The sequence below is a fragment of the Amia ocellicauda genome, chromosome 10, assembly GCF_036373705.1.
Source record: "Amia ocellicauda isolate fAmiCal2 chromosome 10, fAmiCal2.hap1, whole genome shotgun sequence".
NCBI classification, from domain to species: Eukaryota; Metazoa; Chordata; class Actinopteri; order Amiiformes; family Amiidae; genus Amia; species Amia ocellicauda.
In genome coordinates, this window is record NC_089859.1 from 13729246 (window position 1) to 13752553 (window position 23308).

Sequence of the window (23308 nt, forward strand, 5' to 3'; positions counted from 1 at the left end):
AGTCACCAGATCTCAACCCAATAGAGCATCTTTGGGATGTGGTGGAACGGGAGCTTCGTGCCCTGGATGTGCATCCCACAAATCTCCATCAACTGCAAGATGCTATCCTATCAATATGGGCCAACATTTCTAAAGAATGCTTTCAGCACCTTGTTGAATCAATGCCACGTAGAATTAAGGCAGTTCTGAAGGCGAAAGGGGGTCAAACACAGTATTAGTATGGTGTTCCTAATAATCCTTTAGGTGAGTGTAAATAAACCCCTTAAAACAAGTTTATTAGGTAACCAGAGGGAAGCATTTGAAATAATCAAATCACTACAATGTACTAGTACCTCTCCCCGACTTTCAATCTTTTTCATGTTTTTAGCTGCAGATACATAGCATGTCCTGTTCATGAGAATTCAGTCAAGTCACTCCTTAGACATGTAACTTATTTATTTAAGAGATTTTAAAAGGGAACCAATTCCCATTTGCATTCAATTTACACACCACTAACGTGTTGCAGAATGTGGCACAGATATATCCATCTACCAAGTAGCTGCCAAAAACTCCCCTGCACAATCATGTGACTTAAGAGAAACCCGTTCTGAGTCACTTGAGCTCTAGAGATGTCTACCAGACCTGCCTTCAAAATACTACCATCCGGGTTCCCAGTAAAAAAAAATGTGTAGACTATTTTGTATAAGGACGACACAATAAACCAACAAATTAATGACAAATAATAGGTCTCAAATAATTAAATAAGAAACATTTCAAATGCCTTCACACAAACTGTGTCAGTAATCCTAGGTATACATGGCACTAAGGAAAACCACGAATAACAGGTAAGCAGAGTCTACACTAAAGGTTAGACTTCTTAACCCATCCCATGTGTCCCTTATTATCAATGTTTTAATTCACTTTAAAAGCACAACAGATGTTCCAGGAGTTACTGTTGCAAAACGGATTTCCCACTGTGATGCAAAGCAGCTTTGTGCAGTTTGTTTAGAAACAGTTTTGTCTGATTAATCCTTTCAGCGCAACTTCATGTTTTGATGGAGCGGATTCGATCTGTGGAGTGGAAGAATGAAACAATCACAACACAAATCATAACACACAGGACGTGACCTTCCAAAAGAGGAAAAACTTTTACCATATTATATGTAATGATGTAAATGGTGCTTGACAACAATCCATACACCATTTGCAAACAAGGAAAGTTTAATTATCAATATAATACATTTAATTAAAAAAAAAAACATTCAGATGCTTAAGTTTATTCATACCAAATATCAATGAAAAATACACATAATTAATAAAATAAATAAACACTAAAAAATGACACTAAGCACTTTAATGAGGAATGAAAAAATTAAAAAGGAAGGCTATTCAAGTCTGGAACAAACTATTTTTAAAAACTAGCTATGGTCTACATAATATTTATGGAAACTATTGCTTCTACTCACTGTGTTATCTGGTCTGCAAATTATGAAAAAAAAAAAGAAAATATACAATTTCCAAGTTCAGTCTTGGCGAACCTTGCTTTGTTACGCAACTATTGGTTTGTTTTTATGAAAGAAAACAATCTTAGCATTTCAAAACAATACAAATCTAATCTTAATTTCTTTATCAATGTATTTCCCATTTCTGTCTTGATCGTTTTAGTAGCGTCATAGGTCATGTGAAGGGAGCACGGTGCAATGTAGCTTTACTCCGAGTTCATTCTGTGTCAATGTCCTGCTAGTAGTAATCTTCTCTATTGCAAGGATTTGTCTCACATTCCAAATCCCATGATGCATCTGTGTTAATCGTTCCAAGATGGCAAACAGAATGAACTACTATAGCAATGCACAACCCAAAAGGAATTCATAAAATACAGGCAGCTCTCTAGTTTCCAAAAACAAAGCATATTATTATTAATTAATAAGTATTATTATTATGTTATTATTATGCTTTACTACTGACCCAAGTGAAATGGTCAACCATGCACAGTACTTGGGTTTTGAATGTGAGTGGCGCATTTAGGTAAAGAGACATGGCCTACTCAAAGAATACTGTACTTGCTTCTGGTAATATTGTGTTACAGCCTTTATTATTATTATTATTATTATTATTATCATCATTATTATATTTCTTAGCAGAGACCCTTATCCAGGGTGACTTACATTTGTTACAATATATCACATTATGTTTGCATACAATTACCCCATTTATATAGCTGTTTTTCTTTTTCTGTTTCTGTTGTTTTAACTGGAGCAATGTCTCCCATCCATGACTGAACAAGCAACCCTCTGCTCCAGTATCCAGAGCCCTAACCGCTACTCCACACTTCTGAATTGTAAGCATCACCTTTTCTGGAATAAAACCTGTCTGACAAAAAAAACAGCTTTCACCCTCCCTACCCTGCAGCCAGTCGACTCCTTCCTTTAACCCATCTCCTGTCAGGGCATTGCTTGCACTGCAAACAAACAAACAGATGAGTGGGATTTTATTTCTAGCTGGGGTTATTGTGAACAAGACACCCTTGTATCTATAGTCTGTTGCTCAACACTCCAAACAGAAAAGACCTACAGATGTTGATATCTACACTCCACTAGCATCTCAACAAACAAATGAAAAGCACTTCAACAAGACACAAAACTAATGCTGGAAATTAAGTACAAAGAGACAGAAAATAAAAAAAATGAGATCCCAATCCTAAACATTTATACCTTATAAATTGTAATTTTACTTAAAATCCTCACCACCACTTCTTAGCACTACATGTCATAGTTTAAAGGAATGGCTACAATTCCATGTTGCTTTTTTTTTTTTTTTTTTTAATCACGGTTTGATATGCATTTACCATATATGCCAGGGCTTGTCCTTTATGCTATCCAGACCCATCATCTGAGACACCTGCACAGAGGACAGAGACTCCTCCAGATCCATTTTGTTGGCAAAAAACAGTATTGGCATGCGCTTACTCTTCACATCTACAAATATTAAAAACATACAGTAACTTTAATTTTCTGGTTTCAAGGGCCATGTTCACAGTATTAGAAATTTCCCTGTTTTATAGATGTTTTTATTTTTGATATTCACAGGATGTTTAGGATCTTGCTGTCAGATGACCATACAGAAAGGCTATTTCAGACAGAGTGGAATGAAGTTAATATTTGCTTGACATTTAAGTTACTCAAAGGTCTGAAGGCTAAATGCTTTATTATGCCGATACCAAATACAGCCTTTCACCAAAGAAAGCTCAGTCATACTGATTTTGCAAAATTAAAGAAATATATTGACTTGAACTTTCACATGCTGACATGTTTAACTTTGAGACCGCATCTTCATTAGCCAACCATACCTGAGTGGTTAATGAGGGCCTCTAGTTCCTCCCTGGCCACAACAATTCGCAGCTTATCCGCACTGTCAATCACAAATATGATGGCCTGCGCATCCCTGTGTAGTACAGGTCACAGAGAATGCAAAGAGATGCAAAATATATGCAACATATATGCAAATTATCCAACACACAGTATATGCAAAATACATACAACATATATGCAAATTATGCAACATATATGAAAACTATATCCAATATATATGCAAACTGCAACATATATGCAAACTATACGCAATATATATGCAAACTATATAGCAAATATATGCTAATGTATGCAAACGAATAAATATATGTACATGCAAAGCAACACAAAACCTGGCAGTCAATGTAATGTCAATCAGTTTAAATCAGGCATTCCTACAAGTCAAACACAAGGTATTCAGTAAATGTTACCTGTAGTAGTGTTCCCAAAGGCTGCGATACCGGCCCTGTCCAGACATGTCAAAGACAGTGAAGGAGAGACTGTAGGGAAAATGGAAAACGTAACAATTAGTCAATTTAACAAACAGCCATTGTCTGACCAAGAAACTAACAATACACAGTCAGAAATTGTTACCTGCTGGTATTGAATTTTTCAACACTAAATCCAATTGTTGGGACAATGTCCTGAGACTGCGCCTGAAGAAAAGAAAAAGGATACATCATTATTTCTCAAACGTATATCAAATAAAACAATGCAAAGCAATAGACATTATCTGCAAAGGTCATTAAGGTTACTGCTTCAGGAATCACACAAGTCTCTCATATGTCAATAAATCATAAAGTCAAAATGCAGTTAAATGCTTAGGGAGTGAAACACCGTTGACTCACGGTCGCGGGCTTCAGCTCATTGATCAGGGTCGTTTTTCCGCTGGTGTCCAGACCGACACACAACACGTTTATTTCTCTTTTTCTCAGTCCCAGCCAAGTCGACAGTTTATCAAACAGACCCATGACTCCAGCGCTGCGGCTTCCTTTGAAACAAATCAATACAAGGAGTACCTTACGAGCTATGAGAGGTTTGATGTTAGTAGTATTATTAGTAATAGCAGAATAGCCTAGTCATTTCCAGTGACCCAATATGAATATCATTGTAAATAAAATGAGTAACATTGAAAAGTAATATTTGTATAGACGTATATTTACTACAGGTTCTGAACTGTGAAGCACAGTGTGAACCACATCTTAATTCCACATACTTTCTAATTATAAATACACGATATCACTAATTTGCTTCGAAACACCAGGTAAGAATGTAGGTCGCACTCATGTAACGCAGATGTGCGCAGTTCTGCGTTGTTCCACCAATGGGATGGCTGGAATTCTGCAGCTCTGTGCAGAACTGCGGAAATCTGCGCTACAATAATGCGAAATTTAAGGTCCACTGAATCGTCGATGGTCATCCTTGCTTGTTGTTTGCAGGATACAAATTACCGATGGTCATCCGTGTCCGGCATCCCTGCGCTATACACCGGCAGATCTGCAGGAGATGTCGTACAACGAGGTCGCATGCGTGTGTTGACATAAATAGCCTACATGTTTAAACTGTACAGCTGTCTCTTATAGCCCGGCTGGTCGAAAATATTCGCTCTAACCGGATTTGTCACTTTAAAGCCGCTGAAGCACTATTAACTCGCAGCGGACGTAAATACATACATACACCAACCAAACCGCAGAACGCCCTGTCAATCTGCGCAGCCTGCGCAGGAAAGGGGCGTGTTCTTGGGGCGCAGATTTACGCAGTTCTGCAGAATCCCATTGATCCCATTGGTGCGTTTAGCTACATAAACATGAGCTGCCGAAACAGCGTCGAGAACCTGCGCCGGTACGAGGTTAGCACTGACTGCTGGAGTTTACACGCCGAGGACAGGTGCCGGTAAAGCCAGCACTACAGCAGGCGTTAGTGCCCACATAGCAGGAGACTTGTCCAGGTAGGTTTGTTTTTCGTGTTCAGTAGTTAACTAAATGACTTTTTCTATCAAAGTTCGAATCACTGTATTACACCGGATTAAAATCAACATGTTTTTGCTCCTTTTCAGAGGAAATGGAGAACCTGATTAATGATTTGGTACGGTATGAGCGCATTTATTCACTTTTCTGTGACGCATTCGCTCTGCTTGCTGTCCCTTTCTTGTACCAGATGAAATGCAGCAAACCGCTTGTTATTAATAATGAGGGTCTGACATGCGTAATATTAATAATAACCGATACATCATAATCCGTCTGTACTCGTCTGCTTTGGTGGAGGGGCAATTGAACTGCTACAGCATGAACTTAGTTTGGGATATGTTCTGGTATGGATCGGCACAGTATTTTTCAATATACTATCACTTACACATTAAAGTTCAAATATCATGCTTTTATTCAAATCGTTATTAGCATCGCTTAATATTTGTATTGTAAAGCTTTTTTTAATTGCACAGTATTTTACAATCGTTAGTGTTCATCAAATGAAATGTTAGAAGGCGCGCCACACGAACGAGACGACAGATCCATCTAGCGCGTTTATGAAGTCACCGGCTTCCGCCAAACTGCAACAAGTGTGAATAAAACCAAGCGCCCAAAATCTACTTGCACCAGTGTTTAGGGATCTATTTAATGTATACTTAAATAAAAACACTAGACATATTTTTACAGAAAGGAAAACTGAGAGCAAAGGGTATGGCTGATGTGGAGAAGTTCTGGCTATGTCAGCAATCCACTGATGTTATTAGACGCTTTGAATCACAGTTGGGAAGAACAGAAATGTAAGTGTCCATTTTATCTCACACTTTGGAAGTATTGTTGCTTGTTTGCTTATTGACAGCAATAGATTTTACTCTGGTTACCTCTTTATGCAAACATTGGAATTTGGAGTTAAAGTCTTGAATTGGAAGTGTTCTATTATTGTCTCATTACATTAGGGGACTCCATTCCTGTGAAAAAGCTCTTTGCAGATTTGGCTGTTCTTTGCATTTTGCAGAGCCCTGCTGCTGTACACTTCAGAGTTAGTGTGTCACTTGTGCTACAGTGATCTTTGTGAGCCACCACTGGAGGACCTGGTTGATAAATCATGCAGCCTTCTCAAACAATTGTCTGCCAATGTAAGTTAAGATGCACAATAAGAGTATAGACATTGTCTGAAATAAATGTGCTAAAGGACAGGACATAAAGAAAATTAAAGCTTTTTGTTGATGGAAGGAGTCTAGGGGGGAGAGTGCAATTGTTGTATAGGACTCCACACTGAATGCCAAGTGCCAAATGTCCACTTTATTGAATAACACTGGAATCATTTTGGAAACACACATGCAGAGACTTCTTTCAATGTTGAATTCCTTTACCGGCACTGGTAATCCCACTACTTGAGAATAATTTGTCTTTTCGCTGGCCCTGGTATTAAAAGTAACAGTGTGCATTTGTCTTACCGCAGGACTGGATTTTGATGTGGACAGAGGCTGGATATCCATACCTTCCCGATGCCCCACTGGATGCTCCTCTAGGGCAGGGAGGTTGCACCAGTCTTGGAAACGGCACTCAGACTTTCCTTTAGTAGTGATGAGGAATATCTGCTGCCTAGCGATGATGAATATGAAATCTGGAATTCGGAAGAATCTTCAACTGGATCTTCTGAGCAGGATGGAGTGCCTTCACAACAGGGTTGGCAGTGCTCTGGGTTTGCTGGCTCCGGCCCCGGAGTAGCTCCAGAGGTTCAGCTCCAGCTCCAGGCCGGCTCCGGAGCTGATGGAGACCCCCTGCTCCAGCTTCAGGCCGACTCCAGCAGCCCCAGTCCCAGCTCCAGCTCCGGGGCCACAAAACCAGTGCAAAATGTTTCCTTTTTTACTTATTTTATGTAAATAACAAAAACAAAATATTAATAAGAAACATCTGTTTAACCATTCAAACATGAAAAAGTTGAAAATTGTAAAGATGTCTGTGGCAATTAGGGTTGCCAGCCAGCCACTTTTTTAGCTGACTGTACGGTATTCGTACACTACATGGCTAACAGTATGTGGACACCCCTTCTAATTACTGTGTTTGGCATGTGGGAGACTCTGAGACCAAGTAGAGGAAGATTCTTTTGGATGAGACCAAAATAGAGCTTTCTGGCCTCAACACTAAGCACTACATTTGGTGCAAGCCTAACACCGCACATCATCCTGAGAACACCATCCCTACCGTGAAGCATGGTGGTGGCAGCATTACGCAAAATGGATGCAGCAAAGTACAGAGAACAGCAGAGCCTGACTTCACGAATGCTCTTGTGGCTGAAATCCCCTCAACAGTGTTCCAACATCTAGTCGAAAGCCTTCCCAGAAGATTGGAGGCTGTTATTGCATCAAAGGGGGAACCAATTCCATATTAATGACCAATATTTTGGAATGAGATGTTTAGGACTTTAGGACAAACTAGAGTGGAAAGGGAATGAGTGGAGCAGCTTCATGACCTTAGCTCTGGCTCCAGGCACGGGAGCGCTCCGATGAGCCCGAGTCCAGCTCCACTCTGGCTCCAGCACTGCCAGCTCCAGCTCCGCTCCGGCTCCGGAGGTGCACGGCCAACCCTACATCATTGGAGCCTAAACCAGACTATGTGGAGGAGTATTCATCCGTGACTTCAAGCTTTGAAGTCAACATTTCTGATATTGAAATGGACATGTGATATTTGATTTCCACCCCGCCACCCTGCAAATATGAAATATATAAACATTTTATTTACAATGTCGTCTGCTCATTTACTGTTTTACAGAACGATGCATTTAAGCATCCCTATTATACACAGGGTGTGTATATAGAGCTGAACCTGAGATCATGTCATGCACTGATGAATGTTTCTCTCTATCTTTCCCTCTCAAGACATTCACTTTTTTTAACCATTTTATTTAAAAAAAATTACAAAGTACATATTTTCCAATAGTAACAATTAAATGTGTAAAAACTACAATGCTTTCCTCTCATTCATATTACATTTCATATTTCTTCAATGAGATTTCTTTTTACAATGCAATAATACAATTATTTCTGGCAGAAGACTGATTCCCCAAATGACTCTAAAACCTTCCTGTCTTTTAAACACATTCATCTCAGTGCAATATGAAAGATTCATGTCATTTATATATTGAATGTACCGATACAATTCAGAACATTGATTAATATATCGACTCTGATCACTTATCTGGGTATATATTAAGCACTTGTTCTCAAGTTTCCCTTTCATTTCCTGTATCATCTTTAGTTTGTTTAGAAGGGCATCATATCATTCACTAAATGCTATACATTTGTGTATATGTTCAGCTTGTAAACGTCACATCCTTACCACAATAATAACATACACTGCTGTCGGTGTAACCATCAATAATAGAGAAACATACAATACCTTATACAGGCCAACCTGTTTCTCTGAACACACATTTGAAGACCCCTCTTTGGAACAATACATTATTTTTACATTTCTTTCATGTAAAAATAATATATTTGGGTTGAACTGTGAGCACCTGAGTGCTGAAGCCTAGTTGTAAGATGTCCTTAGAGATCTACACTCACCTAAAGGATTATTAGGAACACCTGTTCAATTTCTCATTAATGCAATTATCTAACCAACCAATCACATGGCAGTTGCTTCAATGCATTTAGGGGTGTGGTCCTGGTCAAGACAATCTCCTGAACTCCAAACTGAATGTCTGAATGGGAAAGAAAGGTGATTTAAGCAATTTTGAGCGTGGCATGGTTGTTGGTGCCAGACGGGCTGGTCTGAGTATTTCACAATCTGCTCAGTTACTGGGATTTTCACGCACAACCATTTCTAGGGTTTACAAAGAATGGTGTGAAAAGGGAAAAACATCCAGTATGCGGCAGTCCTGTGGGCGAAAATGCCTTGTTGATGCTAGAGGTCAGAGGAGAATGGGCCGACTGATTCAAGCTGATAGAAGAGCAACTTTGACTGAAATAACCACTCGTTACAACCGAGGTATGCAGCAAAGCATTTGTGAAGCCACAACACGTACAACCTTGAGGCGGATGGGCTACAACAGCAGAAGACCCCACCGGGTACCACTCATCTCCACTACAAATAGGAAAAAGAGGCTACAATTTGCACAAGCTCACCAAAATTGGACAGTTGAAGACTGGAAAAATGTTGCCTGGTCTGATGAGTCTCGATTTCTGTTGAGACATTCAGATGGTAGAGTCAGAATTTGGCGTAAACAGAATGAGAACATGGATCCATCATGCCTTGTTACCACTGTGCAGGCTGGTGGTGGTGGTGTAATGGTGTGGGGGATGTTTTCTTGGCACACTTTAGGCCCCTTAGTGCCAATTGGGCATCGTGTAAATGCCACGGCCTACCTGAGCATTGTTTCTGACCATGTCCATCCCTTTATGACTACCATGTACCCATCCTCTGATGGCTACTTCCAGCAGGATAATGCACCATGTCACAAAGGTCGCATCATTTCAAATTGGTTTCTTGAACATGACAATGAGTTCACTGTACTAAACTGGCCCCCACAGTCACCAGATCTCAACCCAATAGAGCATCTTTGGGATGTGGTGGAACGGGAGCTTCGTGCCCTGGATGTGCATCCCACAAATCTCCATCAACTGCAAGATGCTATCCTATCAATATGGGCCAACATTTCTAAAGAATGCTTTCAGCACCTTGTTGAATCAATGCCACGTAGAATTAAGGCAGTTCTGAAGGCGAAAGGGGGTCAAACACAGTATTAGTATGGTGTTCCTAATAATCCTTTAGGTGAGTGTATAGTGCTGTGTTTTCTTCACGGCTGCTCTTCACAGCATCAGTGTGAACAGCAGAATAGGACAGTGCTCCTCAATCCACACTGAACCGAAAGGAAAGGTTTTCTTAGCGAGTCTGTTCTTGTCTGGCTTTCAGGGCCAATATAGCTTTACGATAGAGATCTAGGAAGAAAAAGTGAGCAAATGTTACAATTAATTTCCCAATGCTAATTCAGTTCAATCACAGTTACAATGTTGTGTTTTTTTTAAGAACTAAAGTTTGGTTACATTTTTTGATGTGACAAATCTTACAATTTCAGTCACTTCAGCTGTGATTTATGAAACAATTACATACTATGATTAATTTGATGAAAAGTAATCTATGACTCACCAAAGGTAGCAGAGAGATCCACAGGTTGGGGGTGGGCTGTCGGTCTCTCTTCAGAATTTATTCTATTTTTCTTCTTTACTGTCATTTTCTTTTTCTTCTTTTCTGCTTTGCCTGAATAGGGAATGCGGTATATTACTAATTTGGTAAATTTTTCAAACAGGTTAGAGAAAAACTAAGATGTGTTATGGTAATGTTATGGTTGCATGGGGTTTCAGATTTCAATTGCCCAAGCTCTTTCAATATGAGCCTTTTCAGTTACGTTTTTTTCCACACACATTCATGTGAAATGAGTAATCTGGCGTAATTTCCAGAAAATAAATAAACAATTTTACATTATATTTCAAGAAGGTGTAAATCATATGACCTTATTTTGGCAAATATATACTCAAATTCATATACCTTCCTAACAGAGAAATGTACAATTGTGGTAAAGGACTTAAGGAGACAGATTTGAAGTTCTGCGTTTTACGATACAGGCCTGTGCTCACCAAAGTACAACAGGTAACACATCCATGCTGGAGACCGCCCCCCCGCCCCCCAACTGAAGATTCATTTTGTGAAACACAGACATTCAGGGTACTTTATATATTCCATAAACCAGGGCAACCCAAATACAAACTACAGGATGGAAACAGAAGTGTTACACAGCTTCTTCCTTGGTTTGATAACAAATAATAAAAGGTGACTTAAAACTAACTAATGACACTTAAGTAATTCTACCTCAGAACCAGAACTTCTCAACCAAAACCCTGGAAGCTTTGCAACCGTCCTCAAGTCGAAGCAGTCTGCCAGCCCTCGCCGCTATTGAAGTTCTGCATAACTGAATCTCAGTAAACCACATAGGGAGTATATCTTGTGTACTAGTCAATAATTAGGTAAATCACAATTACATAAAACCTAGTTGTGTTTGGGATCTAAATTGTAGGAATGGGTAGCGTAATAATACTTGTTTGTTCTTTTACATGTTATGTGCCTCAAAATGTGAGTATTGGATAGATCTCTCACTTTCACGTTCGATATTATCCACCCTGCTTGCCTTTATCCTATCTTTACAAATACATGTTGTCTATTTACATTTTTAATAAACCTATATCTTGTATAAAACTAAACAGCCTCAGGTTTAATTCATGTAGATCAACCTCACCGCTAATCTGAATTCGTATTAGTGAAAGTATTGTGGTAACTTGCGTATCAAAAAGGCCTCGTTTTCAGAGAACCTGACCAGTATGTATGCTGGTCACTAGATAACAAGACTTATCAGATATCGATACCAGATATACAAGTCACACTCCAGTTTGAAGTCCCAGGCCAATCGAAAGCACTTAAGAAAACAAGAACTGTAATGATAAAACAATTTGCCCATTACAACATTTTGGCTGTATCTTAACAGATCAGCATTCCTTCATTTCATTAAACTATTTACACATGTATTATGGTTCTACTGCTGATAGGATGAAATCTCAGTGAAATCTTAACATTTGAGTATTTATGTATTTGAGTTTTAATGAAATTATAACAAAAGATCCACTGCAGTATTCCTGTGCAGTACAGAGGTCTCTCTTTTAGACTTCAAGCATTGATGAAAGCCAGAGCAACATGCTGAGGAAGAAGTCTAAGCTGTTTGCTTACTAATTATTTATTTCTTAGCAGATCCCCTTATCCAGGGCATCTTACAAAATATCACTCATATACTAATCACTGTGCTGTAGTAGGAAGCAGATAAAAAGTACTGTAGTATAATCACACAGAGAGGGGGACAGCAGGTTATTAGGTGAGAATAAAGAAGCCCACAGAGCACAGTTAAAGACCAATCAGATTGTTTTAGGAAAAGGCCCCCGTTAGGATGCTACTACTGGTAAGAGTGCATGTCATTCTCTCTGAACAAAGTACCTTTCTTCAGTTTGGATCTCTCATTCTCGGGCGAGTCTGGCAGCTCCAGGCTCTCCTTGGTGAATCTGACACTCCGGTTGAGTCCCACCCGGTTGCTAGTTAAAAGGGTGATGGTGGCACTTCCGGCTTTACCCTCCTTTTGTCCATTTGACTCTGGATCTTGCTCCGGCTTTTCGCCATGCGACTGCACGTTGCCTTTCACTGCATCCTTTATCTTCACATGCTTTTTCTTTTTTGCCCTCCTTTTCAGATCGCTTTCCTGCATTCAGACACAATGCTGATTCCTGAGCAAAACTTTACAAAGCAGGCAAGCGTTTTTCCTTATGTTCTTTATAATAACAAACAAAAACAGTAACAGCAATAGGAATGCAAGTAATTGAATTGTATGGAATGAATCACTGTATTGGCGTGATTTCAGTGACCTGTATCCCTAGACAAGCCTTTAGTTCGTGTTTTAACTAACTCTTCCCAAGAAACACCATCTCTCTCTCTCACACACACGCACACACACCAGGTTGCCCAGGTATTTTAATTTAAATAACTTTATTATAATCATGTTGTTTAGCTCTGAGCTGTGTAAATGAAAGTGTACCGTTTTCAGGATGTTCCGAATGGGCTCGAGTTTTCCATTGGGCAGAGGCTTCTTCTCTTTGGCTTGAGCAGAATCGTCCTTCGGTAGCGCTGTTCTGCTGGTGGGAAGCCTGTAGATGGCACACAACAACTGCAATAAGCAAAGTTGCTAAGAAATCATACTCGCCTCATATTAACACCTAATATACATATTTATTAATCCTAAAAAACGAATGAATAGAAATTATATTAATTTCCCCCCCTGTGGAAATTACAAACATTTTACTCAGAAATAATAACTTAGAAATTGAAAGGATAAGAGTATCTGAATTCCACACAATTAGTATTCCATCAATCATAAGAACATCACACAGACCTTCTTCCTCAGCGAATACTCAGGTATACAATCTAAACACTTCCAGAGCAGGCCGGCAATGACACAAAAGATCATGTACTAATGTAGCTGCACCCCAGAATGCTGTGTTGTGAGGGTGTCAGTTGGGTCTGTGTGAAAGGTCGTGGGCTCACCTGTCTTCCTGGGGCTTGCTGCGTCCTCGTTCTGCTTTCCCACGCCTCTCTTTCTCCTCTTGGCTGGGCAGCTGGGCATTGTCTCTTGCCACACGCGCACACAGCTCGCTGTAATCAAGAAAGACTGCACGAAGGAGCCAGCGGAGGCCTCTCAGAGTCTTTCTCTCAGACCACCTCCGTACATCCAGCAGAGCAGAGCATGGCTCCTGGATAGAAAGAAAAATAGATAAAGGCTCTTTATATTCATTTCACAGTGCACAGAGATGTCACTTCAACTGCGTCCTTTAATATATTGTAACATTGTGGGGGGGTTGCCACAGTGCTTTTGAAATAGGCAGGGTCTGGGGAAAGAGATACAAAGAAAAGCCAGGGATCTGGTGCAAAGGACAGTGCATTTACTATATACTGTGAAAATGGTGAAATGAAACAAACAAGCCCAGTATAAAAGCCAAGCTCCTCTGGAGTCTACCTAGTTTTCCTACAGGTCCCGCTCAACCATGAGAACCAAATATTTCAAAATAACTCCAGAATAAAGCTGTTGAAAGGCACAGATCGGCGGATGGGAAGAAAAAAACTTATATCAAAGGCCTTGAATATCCCTTGGAGCATTGTCAAGATGACCTCTGGATGATTGAATTGATCCTGAAATCATTGAATCACTACAATCAATCACAGGTGGAACCCACTTAGCTTTGTGTGTGATTTAGAAACTTACACCTGAGCTAATTCAGGAGGACACTATTCAGGGGGTGGACACTATTCCAAACAAGCCATTTAAGTTTTTATTCAGAATTAATTTTCTATACAATTTCTAGAATTTTTTTTTCCCACTTGGAAATTGTGTGGTAGGATGTTTAGATAAAGAGGAAAAAATGTATAATAATTCCAGGATTTAAGTATAATTCAGCTGAAGGTTAAACATTTTAAAGCAGGTATAGACTTTTTATAGGCATATCAAAAGTTTTAGAACACCCACATTTTTCCAGTTTTTATTGAAATTTATGAAGTTTAATGTCTCAATTTATTCTTTCTACAATGGAAATCAAACATTGTTCAGAAAGTTCTTCCCAACACTGTTGCAGACGTTCCCACAAATGTGTTGCACTTGCTTTTTCTTTCACCCTTCTGTCCAGTTCATCCCATGTTGGGTGATTATCTTGCTGTGGGATGAACCCCTGACCAACTAGGCGTATACCAAAGGGTAGTGCACTGCGCTGCAAAATGCTGTGGTAGTCGTTTTGGTTTAGGGTGCCACTCACTCTGTGCAAGTCGCCAATACTGGATCCAGCAAAAGAGCCCCAGACCATCACACTTCCTCCTCCATGTTCATGTCACACATTGAGGAACCATCCTTTCACCTACTGGACGGCGTACAAAAACCCTGCGTGATGAACCGAAAATTTCAAATTTTGATTAAATCGGTCCATAAGACCTTCTTCCAGTCTTCAGTAGTCCTCTAGCGGTGCTTCATGGCCCATGAAAGCCTCTCTTTCTTATTTTGCCATCTTAGCAATGGCTTTCTTACTGCCACTCGACCTGTCAAACCTGCAGCTTGAAGTCTTCTCTTCACAGTTGAAACTAAGACTTGCTTACTTCCACCAGTGCTGTGCTTGAACCTGTTGTCCTGTAATCTGCCTATCAACAAGCTGCTGACTCTCAGAAAGTTGTCTTCTGATTGTGTTGTGGCTTTGGGTCTGCCAGACCTCTTCCTGTCAGAGTTTCCTCCAGTTTCCAAGTGCCTTTTGATGGTTTAGGAAACCATACTTAAAAACTGTGCTTAAATTTCAATTAAAATTAGAAAAATTGGGGTGTTCTAAAACTTTTGACCGGTAGTGTGTGTGTATTTATATATAGTAAATATTTATGTATATATAATTGAATATGCATATGTAATTGATTATATATATATTATTTATTTGGAAAATCTAAAATCAACTGTGTGAAATTTGTAACAAAAGTGATGCATATTAGCAAAATAATAAAAGGGTCTTGTTATAATTATAAGTCAAAGTATTTTCACAATATCAGCATTTGTATATCTTGGAATATTAACATGTTCATAATTAAACCCTATAGCTGATATTTCCTGTCATTTTCCAGGATCATTGATTTATGCTTTGATATTATATTCTTACTAATAAGGAGATCTCCCTAACCTAAGGCATAATATTATCAGTATTTTAAGCTGCAATCAAGTTGAAATACTAGTTCTGCCAGTCTCCACCCAGCCACAACCAAACCCAGAGAAGCAGCCCCGGAGAAATGCATTTGGACTGACTCACAATGTGGCAGAGGGACCGACTCTTGTTGACCAGCTTCTCAAGGGACAGGGCCTCTATGAGATCACTACCCAGCAAAGCATTCATCTTGTCTTGTTTATTGGCCAGCCTGAAATCAAGAACACAGTCCTTTCTATAACTTAAACAAACTTCATACTGCCAATCCACCTTAACAGTAAAAAAAACTCAGCCCTCACTAAAACTAGGTTCTCTTATCACAGCTGTGTATGTCAGCCCATTTTAGAGCACATTCATGCACAAGGGTTGTGTTGAAAACCTTGTCTGTTATTCCTGTGCACATTTAACTGTAGTTTCTCCTGACATCTTATCACCTGCAGAAATGCAAAATCAGAGTTCATGAATAGTTTTACATTAAGATTTAAAATGGGGCCAAGGGGATCCAGCTTGTCCTGAGAGTGATGGAAACGAATGGAGTAAGAATGAGGAGAGTGTCACCTACACCAGAAGGGGCTTGCCTGCCACCTTGGAGTGCTTCAACAGGTCCATCAACAGATCTCTGGATTCCCGGATCCTCTGGGTGTCACTGGAATCCACCACAAAGATGATCCCATGGGCCGCACCGTAGTGGTCCCTCCAAGCCCCACGAACATCTGCCCCTCCACCCACATCCAGCAGGGTGACCTGGAAGCTGTCCACTCGGAGCTCAGTCCGTACGCAGCCCACAGTGGGGCTCACCTCCCCGGGGGGGGCTGGGAGCCAGGAGGGAAACAGGACAGGTTAGTCCCCTTAGGGCCACTATATAATCTTACTTATGTGTAGAAATATAAGTAAGATAGGATCCTTGGATCACTAAGTTATTAATGGACACCAAACGAGCATGATGGGTTGAATGGCCTCCTTTCATTTGTAAACTTTCTTATGTTCTTATAAGTGTTTAACCAAAACTTTTTAAATTATTTTAAACTGAAAGACAAACTATAAACAACATGTTTGAGTTGTATTCGGTCAAATAGAATTATGTTTCATACATTTCTTAAGCTTTTTATAATATTGTATTGTTACTGTACCTTTCACAATTCCTCTAATAGTGGATGTTTTTCCAGATTTGTCAAGGCCAACCATTAGCACAGTAGCTTTCCTGTGAAGGAGGTTTAGACAGATCAGTGCTGGGATGACAGTAGCATTGAGGTGTGGTCAGAGTCACAGTAAACACTTTGTCTCAGGGAATATCAACGTAATCAGATAAATGAATCACTTCTAAAACATCTTGATTGAAAACCCAAACATGCCACTTCAATGAAAGCTAGGATATACAAGGCTATTTGCAAGAACACACTTCCAGGTTTCTTTATCGGGACGTACACGTAAATGCGTATCTCGTTTCTACAGAAAGGCTGTTCTATATATTTGGCCTGATCTTTAAATTTAAAAATAAAAATATGAAACAGCAAGCAGTAGTGTCAGTGGGGCCATGCTGGTCCTGGAGCAGCAGGATTGAGAGGAGGCCTCACCGGACAGGCTGCTGGAGTTTCTGTATCCAGCTGCAGCAGTTGCTCACAAGGTTGAACATGTTGGGCTGAGGATAGCACAAGGGCCACCATCTTCCTTTTAGTTTGTGCCTAAAAAAGGCCAACAACACACATCATTAGATTGTTTCTTCCCTAAGGAAGTTTGTGTATTGCATTTGTGCACTGTTGTGACTCTGTGGATTGGCAATCAAACTCTTTGTAGGAGCCACATGCTTAAGGTAACACAGTGGCTGTTGTCTTTAATGGTATTTACAAATAATTACAGGAAGTAAAAGATGAAGGGGATTTCAAATGACATTTCCACAGGAATGTCTTTAAATCAGTATCACTAGTGAAAAAAACATTACATGATACATGAACTAGACAGTTATGAAAACAAAACAAAAAGTTAATGTTTCAGGTCGGGGAGTGATTGCCACCGTTTATTAGAAACACTGAAAACCTCTGGATAGTTCCTCCAGGAAGGGTGTGTCTGTTTAACACCGTGGGCTATGACTGTAAAAGCAGTGCTGCCACAACAGTCAGAATGCAAATTATCAAGTTTAAGGCTAGTTTTTACCATTTGGAAATTAAAATACTGGGAAATGATTTTAGATTTTATTTTACAAAAAGTAATCTGTCAAATATGTCCCATTATAACATGTCAAAGCATTCAAGAGAACTGTTCTGAAGAACATTTATTACTCTAACCAATCAAAAGTCTAAACATTACCAAAAAGTACCATCAGTACCATGACCTAAGTGATAATATCCTGAACAAATGAACTAACAAATATTCATCAAAGTGTTTAACTGGATAAACAGCGGTCAAAATAGTTTTAAATGAGGGCACAGTACATAGTTTCATTACAATTATGAATATACTGTATAGCCTTAATAAATTGAACCCTCTATATTCCTTAGAATCTTGTGAAAGCAGAAATATTATATATATATATATATATATATATTGTTTTTATTGTTTAAGTAAAACTAGTACAGATGTACAGTACAAGATGGTTGCTGTTTGTAGTGAGTACAGTATTCAAATGCCTCCTGTAACGATTTATTCACAGGCTACCTTTGTTCTCTACATGACTAGCGTGAGAACTATGACAATAATGCTCACTTCATTTGGCTGAGGTTGGCACAATCACAGAACCATTCGTCCAACACTTGTTGTAACACAACTACAAAATATACAGACTTTGGCCAAACTCGGAGCCAATTTCAATCCAACTACCGCCAGATGCTGGCTGTCTGGTTGCTGTGATGGCTGGCAAGGTTTCAATCTGCAGCCTGTACATCTGTCACCCAGTCATAAGCTCATAATACACAGTCTGAAACCATGAGAGTATTTCTGAAACAGATTTTAAACACGCTGACCCCTTTTTGTACCTTAATAGATGGACTTGAGTGAGGTAAAATACTTTTTAAGATTTTTGGCTTCTATTAACATAGTCACCCTAGTAAACAACAGGCACTGAAAAGCATGAACCAGTTAATATCAATACAATTATTTTCAGGTAGGCTACACTTAATTAAAAAAAGTTTCATTTCTGAGATAAGACAACATAATTGAATAAAATTACTTGTTTGTTTCCTTTAAAGAGACCAATTATTAGCCTTATTTACTATATTTATCCATGTAAACAGACTTTGTCCCATTTGTAGGAACACCCACTTATAGTGTAGCGCAGTCTGCAAATAAACTTTCCGAACAATTAATATGCAAACAGACAAACAAAACACAATAAAGACTAATGTCTGTATTCACTTACAAGAGGATATCAGTGTCCATTCCTTTGTTACCGTCTGCCTCCTCTGTAGCATTTTTGCACAGTCCTATTAAATCTAATCAGGCTTTAAGTACTCTGTTTTTCTAATCCAGGGCTTACCTGATTTGAGTGGTGCACCCTGGGAAACTGGGAGACTTCTAAGAAGACTACATTCTCCAGGGTTTACCTTCCAGGTCCTAGATTTACTTACAGATACCAGGATATGTGTGTAGCGTGTTAGCTGGTGAGTCTGCCTTGTTAAAGTATTAAGCTGAATTTACATACCTAAGACCACTAGAGGTCAGGATTGGCATTTTATTCTATGTATGTATATGTATACTGTACAGAGACACACACACACACACACACACACACACACACACACACACACACAATAAAACAATAAAAAACGATATATACAAATATTGAGGTTTGTCATTAATTGCATATTGTTTTTGTTGCCCACAACTTACAAAATATAAGCACAATGCAAAGTACAAAAAGTGCAAAAATACAGTGAAATTCAAAGCATAATACATTTTACAAATTCAAATTTACATAAGTGACTACAATATGAGGTCTTACATCCTGGATTGAAAGAGCTGAGAGCAGACAAGATTTTAGGTCACAGTCAAGGGCCAAGGGAAAGGGAGCATAGGAGAAATTAAAATAACAATATAAGTACTAGTAACAGTAAAAATACATTGTTTGTGGTTTTAAAGCCAACAGATGGCACTCATGGCAAACAAAGTGGTTTCTCAACAATGTTTTGATGAGAGCTTAATAAGGAGGATGTCAATACTTGAATGAGATTGTTATCTTGAGTAGTGTACAAGTATAGGAATTAAACAGAAAAAAATGATTAGTCCAGCAGTAGGCAGTTTATTATATTGTTATACAGGAATGCTCCCGTGTTTTTTGCATGCATGTCTGATGTTTCTTAGATGAAAAACAGGGTAATGACAGGGTAATGTTCTTTAAACTGCTGCAAAGGCTGAGGCATAAGATTTGCTTGTACTGAATTGCATCTCTGACCATCATCTCATTAAGTCATTACAGTGCTGTCGAATCAGGGCAGAGTCATATCGGCTGACTGCGCTCACAGGAGCTTCTAACATCAGGCCACTTCATTACATAACTCCAGACTATAACACGCATACGGAGTAACTCGAACAACATCTCTGTAACAGACATGGTGTGTAGCCCATCTTAAACAAAACATTTGTTGTCTAATTTCACCAGAAGCTCAGGCATTTTATACCTCGGCACTTCTTGTTATCCTTCCAACAATTATAAATTATGTCTCCACTAGCTGTGCATTAAAGATAATGTGCATTTAAAGCTTTGCCTCAACATTATAAATGGATTAAGGAATCCGTTCTTGTTTTGTTTTTTTCATTTTTATTTGAAGAAGAAAAAAAAAAAAAGTGTGATGAACAAGGAAGCTGGGTCTGTTCTCTTACATTGGCTGCAATAACACACCACAGTGGGGCAGGAGGGCTTCATGGCACCTGACCAGCCAGCACAGGCCCTCAGCAGACAGTGATACAGTATGGCTGCCAAATGCCAAAACAGTAACAACAGTGAGTCACTACAGTGCGTTACACTCCACCCCTCATTATCTTAATTACAGCCGCCACGGTGTAACTGCTGGCTCCGGCCTTCCTCCAAGAGGTGTACATATCTCATTTTGGAAAGCAACAACAGCACCGACAAGAATGGATGAAGTGTGTGAATGATAGATTAATAAATAAACAGTAGGACCTATCTGGGATCCATAGGAAGGCTGAAAGCAGTATATTACACATTCAGAATGAATTTGTAGTTTCCTTTCAGGGCGAGAGTCAACTGTTTCATTTAGTTTGGTTTAATTTACAAAACTTTGTATTTTTAGGTCTTATTTGTGAACCCATTGCAAATAATTACGTAATTAACCAGCTTTAATGATCTAGATGCAAAGTCCCCCAAGTGTTTGTTTCGTTTAGAGGCATGCTTGACTTATTCAAATTGTGACAATTCAACCCAGCCAGGGATGGCAACACTCAAAATGCAAATAATCTTCTGATCTTCAGGGCAATATTCTGAACCTATCAGTTGTAAACATGTAAGCAAAACAGTGATGTCTTTGTGAGATATTCAGGGCTGGAGGTAAAAAGGACCCCTGGAGTGATGCAAAAGCTGCTATCGACACTGCAGATTCATGTTCTTGCTTTGGATAAAAACAGCAGCAAACTGAAAGACTGGGCTACAATAACAGGCTGCACTTTCCTAAATACCTCTTGTCTTTGTTAAAAGTGTCACTTATCTGAAAGAGATTGAGTAACCTCTGTGGCCTGGCTTTTGTATGTTTTGAGTCAGTCTGTTGGAAAACTGCCATTTAAGCAGAAAAAATAAATAAAAAGCTTGACAATCTGCAATTCTTGCTTAATATAAGGCACAATGTTATACTGCAAAAGTTAGCGAGAAAATGACAACAGTTTGGAACCGTTACCTTAAAATTAATAAACTCTTTCAAAACACAATTCCAAACTACCATATTCACAGCAGGGATGTAACATGCACCATCTTCAGTTGCCTTCACTAATGTCTTATTACAAAGTATAGAAATAAAAGGCATGGGAAACAGTTCAGTACACAGTAGCTATCGAAATGCATTGCACTCCACTGTAGTTTTCAGCAATCGAGTTATCACAGTTAAAAGTGAACTGCAGCTTCATTATGATTTATTAATAAGACGAGATAAATAGCAACTCTAGTATAATAACAGCAAACAAATCAATTGCATTCAATATTAGTTATTGCAATGCAACGTGAATCAAAGGCGGATATCGGTATTTCCAAATACATAAATAAATAAATAAATAAATAAATAAATGTATATGGCAAAGATGTGAATATGTCTGATTAAACTGGTAATGTCATTCCCCTTAGACTGCTTTCCTGATCTCACTATCTGCGGTGACTATCATTTATTACACATTTTTTTTACAAATCTGATGCAAGTCTTCAACAGAGATGATTTCCCTTACCAAAGTAAATGTTAAGGGCTGCCTATATTATAGTAAATTAGACTTTATGTATAAAACACGTGATGTACTATACTTATGTGTACTACTTCTCTACTTATTTTTCATTATTATTATGTATTTATTAGCAGACGCGCTTGTCCAGGGCGACCTACAGATAATACCGCTATTTGGAAACACAAAATAAACAATACAATACTACAGGTATAGCATTTTTGCACTACACCACGAATGTAATCATTTTTTTAAATGAAATAAAATAAAAATATATAATGTTGACATGTACCCAAAAGTGGAACTCAACACTCGCCTTGACAGACGGCATGGGGCGCGTTGTTTCATTCACCGGATGTCACACCGGTGAGCCTCTGTGATCACCGTCCTGTTGTTAAAGTCATCAGGTTGTACTAAATGACTGAACAACTACAGAGAGAAGAGAGAAATGGCCCGTGTTATTGACAATAAACATTATGTAGGGGCAACATGGCTGCCAATGAACAGTCTTTCACCCTGGACTGCGGGACCTCAAGTTTAATCGTGTGAGAAATGACACGATCCAATCACATGATCGAAAATCATCATTTAGTCAAACATGGGATACTACACATATGGTGTAGCCTGGTGAAATTATTGAGAAAATCTTACCAAGACCGTGGTAATGTACAATAATATACCATTGTAAAAGCATGGTATATTATGCTAAAGTGCAGTATATGGTAAAAATATGTATACAAACAAATACAAACACATACACACTGAGGGAGCGATATGCAATGCTCTGCTATTCTCCACAAGGGTTATGAAAGGGTATTTAAAGTTAAATCATAGAAAAAAATCATACTTTCCGTACAAAAATCACAAGCAATATGGTGAATTACTACTGCACGAAGTTTGGTAAAGCAAAAACTCTAGGAGGCGTTAGTTATTCATATTATGTTGTAATAATAAATAAACTAGCAAAAGCCAACGGATATATGGAAACCAAATCTTGCCTAAAACCTACCCAGTGTCTTTTTTCTCCTATAATTTCTGAATTACATCATCCTTGTCGCTGTTTGGCCTCCGTTTCAGAGGCATGTTTATCTCGCAGGAGGATGCGGTCTGTCCAAAAGACGTGCACCAAAACACGTGGTGGAAGACGTCTTTAACACAAATATCAGTCAAACGCTTGTCAATGTGCTTCCTGCAAATAAACACAGCAGCTCTCTTCTCCTCGCCATGAAAATAATGCAAAGTTTTCAAAACCGCCACAGGCACCCAAGGCAGTTTCAATGTATTGTTTGTTTATACGAGTTTTGAGCAAATAGCCCGTCCCTAACCTAGGAAA

At 39.0% G+C, this 23308-nt stretch overlaps 2 protein-coding genes and 1 long non-coding RNA gene across 7 annotated transcripts; 1 reads left to right on the forward strand and 2 right to left on the reverse strand.

The window, feature by feature from the left end:
• Positions 1-125: 125 nt before the first annotated feature.
• On the reverse strand, positions 126-5017 carry LOC136759908 (ADP-ribosylation factor-like protein 6). Of its 3 annotated transcripts, XM_066715040.1 has the most exons (9): positions 4778-5017; positions 4175-4317; positions 3921-3982; positions 3758-3826; positions 3326-3420; positions 2825-2954; positions 2382-2437; positions 1446-1458; positions 126-1050 (listed from the first exon to the last, which is right to left on the reverse strand). In XM_066715040.1, exons 1-9 carry the CDS (start codon positions 4866-4868, stop codon positions 1014-1016), a joined length of 696 nt encoding a protein of 231 aa, XP_066571137.1. In that variant the 5' UTR covers positions 4869-5017; the 3' UTR covers positions 126-1013. The 3 variants fall into 3 exon arrangements, with proteins under 3 accessions (XP_066571137.1, XP_066571138.1, XP_066571139.1); XM_066715041.1 differs by lacking the exon at positions 1446-1458; XM_066715042.1 differs by lacking the exons at positions 1446-1458; positions 2382-2437.
• A 115-nt stretch (positions 5018-5132) lies between these two features.
• On the forward strand, positions 5133-8374 carry LOC136759909 (uncharacterized). Its single transcript, XR_010820126.1, has 5 exons — positions 5133-5274; positions 5383-5411; positions 5981-6090; positions 6306-6426; positions 6753-8374. It is a non-coding gene; the product is annotated as an uncharacterized LOC136759909 (long non-coding RNA).
• A 1099-nt stretch (positions 8375-9473) lies between these two features.
• Positions 9474-23293, reverse strand: arl13a (ADP-ribosylation factor-like 13A). 3 transcript variants are annotated; one of them, XM_066715044.1, is made up of 11 exons: positions 22985-23293; positions 22268-22404; positions 17181-17288; positions 16737-16807; positions 16169-16418; positions 15712-15817; positions 13430-13635; positions 12924-13032; positions 12332-12590; positions 10442-10552; positions 9474-10233 (listed from the first exon to the last, which is right to left on the reverse strand). In XM_066715044.1, the coding sequence occupies exons 2-11, from the start codon at positions 22321-22323 to the stop codon at positions 10178-10180; spliced, it is 1332 nt and encodes a 443-aa protein (XP_066571141.1). In that variant the 5' UTR covers positions 22324-22404; positions 22985-23293; the 3' UTR covers positions 9474-10177. The 3 variants fall into 3 exon arrangements, with proteins under 3 accessions (XP_066571141.1, XP_066571143.1, XP_066571142.1); XM_066715045.1 differs by having other exon boundaries at positions 9475-10233; positions 22292-22404; XM_066715046.1 differs by lacking the exons at positions 22268-22404; positions 22985-23293 and adding an exon at positions 18959-22184.
• Between the last annotated feature and the right edge of the window lie 15 nt (positions 23294-23308).

What these genes read in the sequence shown, in the direction of transcription:
- arl13a (XM_066715044.1), bottom strand. Translation starts at nt 22,323, where the DNA reads ATGAAACAACGCGCCCCATGCCGTCTGTCAAGGCGAGTGTTGAGTTCC. An exon ending in GCAGGCAAGCCCCTTCTGGT is followed by an intron (nt 15,818 to 16,168) that starts GTAGGTGACACT and finishes TCTTGATTTCAG; the next exon opens with GCTGGCCAATAAACAAGACA. An exon ending in GAGATCCAAACTGAAGAAAG is followed by an intron (nt 10,553 to 12,331) that starts GTACTTTGTTCA and finishes TTCCCTATTCAG; the next exon opens with GCAAAGCAGAAAAGAAGAAA.
- LOC136759908 (XM_066715040.1), bottom strand. Translation starts at nt 4,868, where the DNA reads ATGTCAACACACGCATGCGACCTCGTTGTACGACATCTCCTGCAGATC. An exon ending in CTTTGGGAACACTACTACAG is followed by an intron (nt 3,421 to 3,757) that starts GTAACATTTACT and finishes TGTACTACACAG; the next exon opens with GGATGCGCAGGCCATCATAT. An exon ending in GACAAGCCCTGGCATATATG is followed by an intron (nt 2,438 to 2,824) that starts GTAAATGCATAT and finishes GTTTGTTTGCAG; the next exon opens with TGCAAGCAATGCCCTGACAG.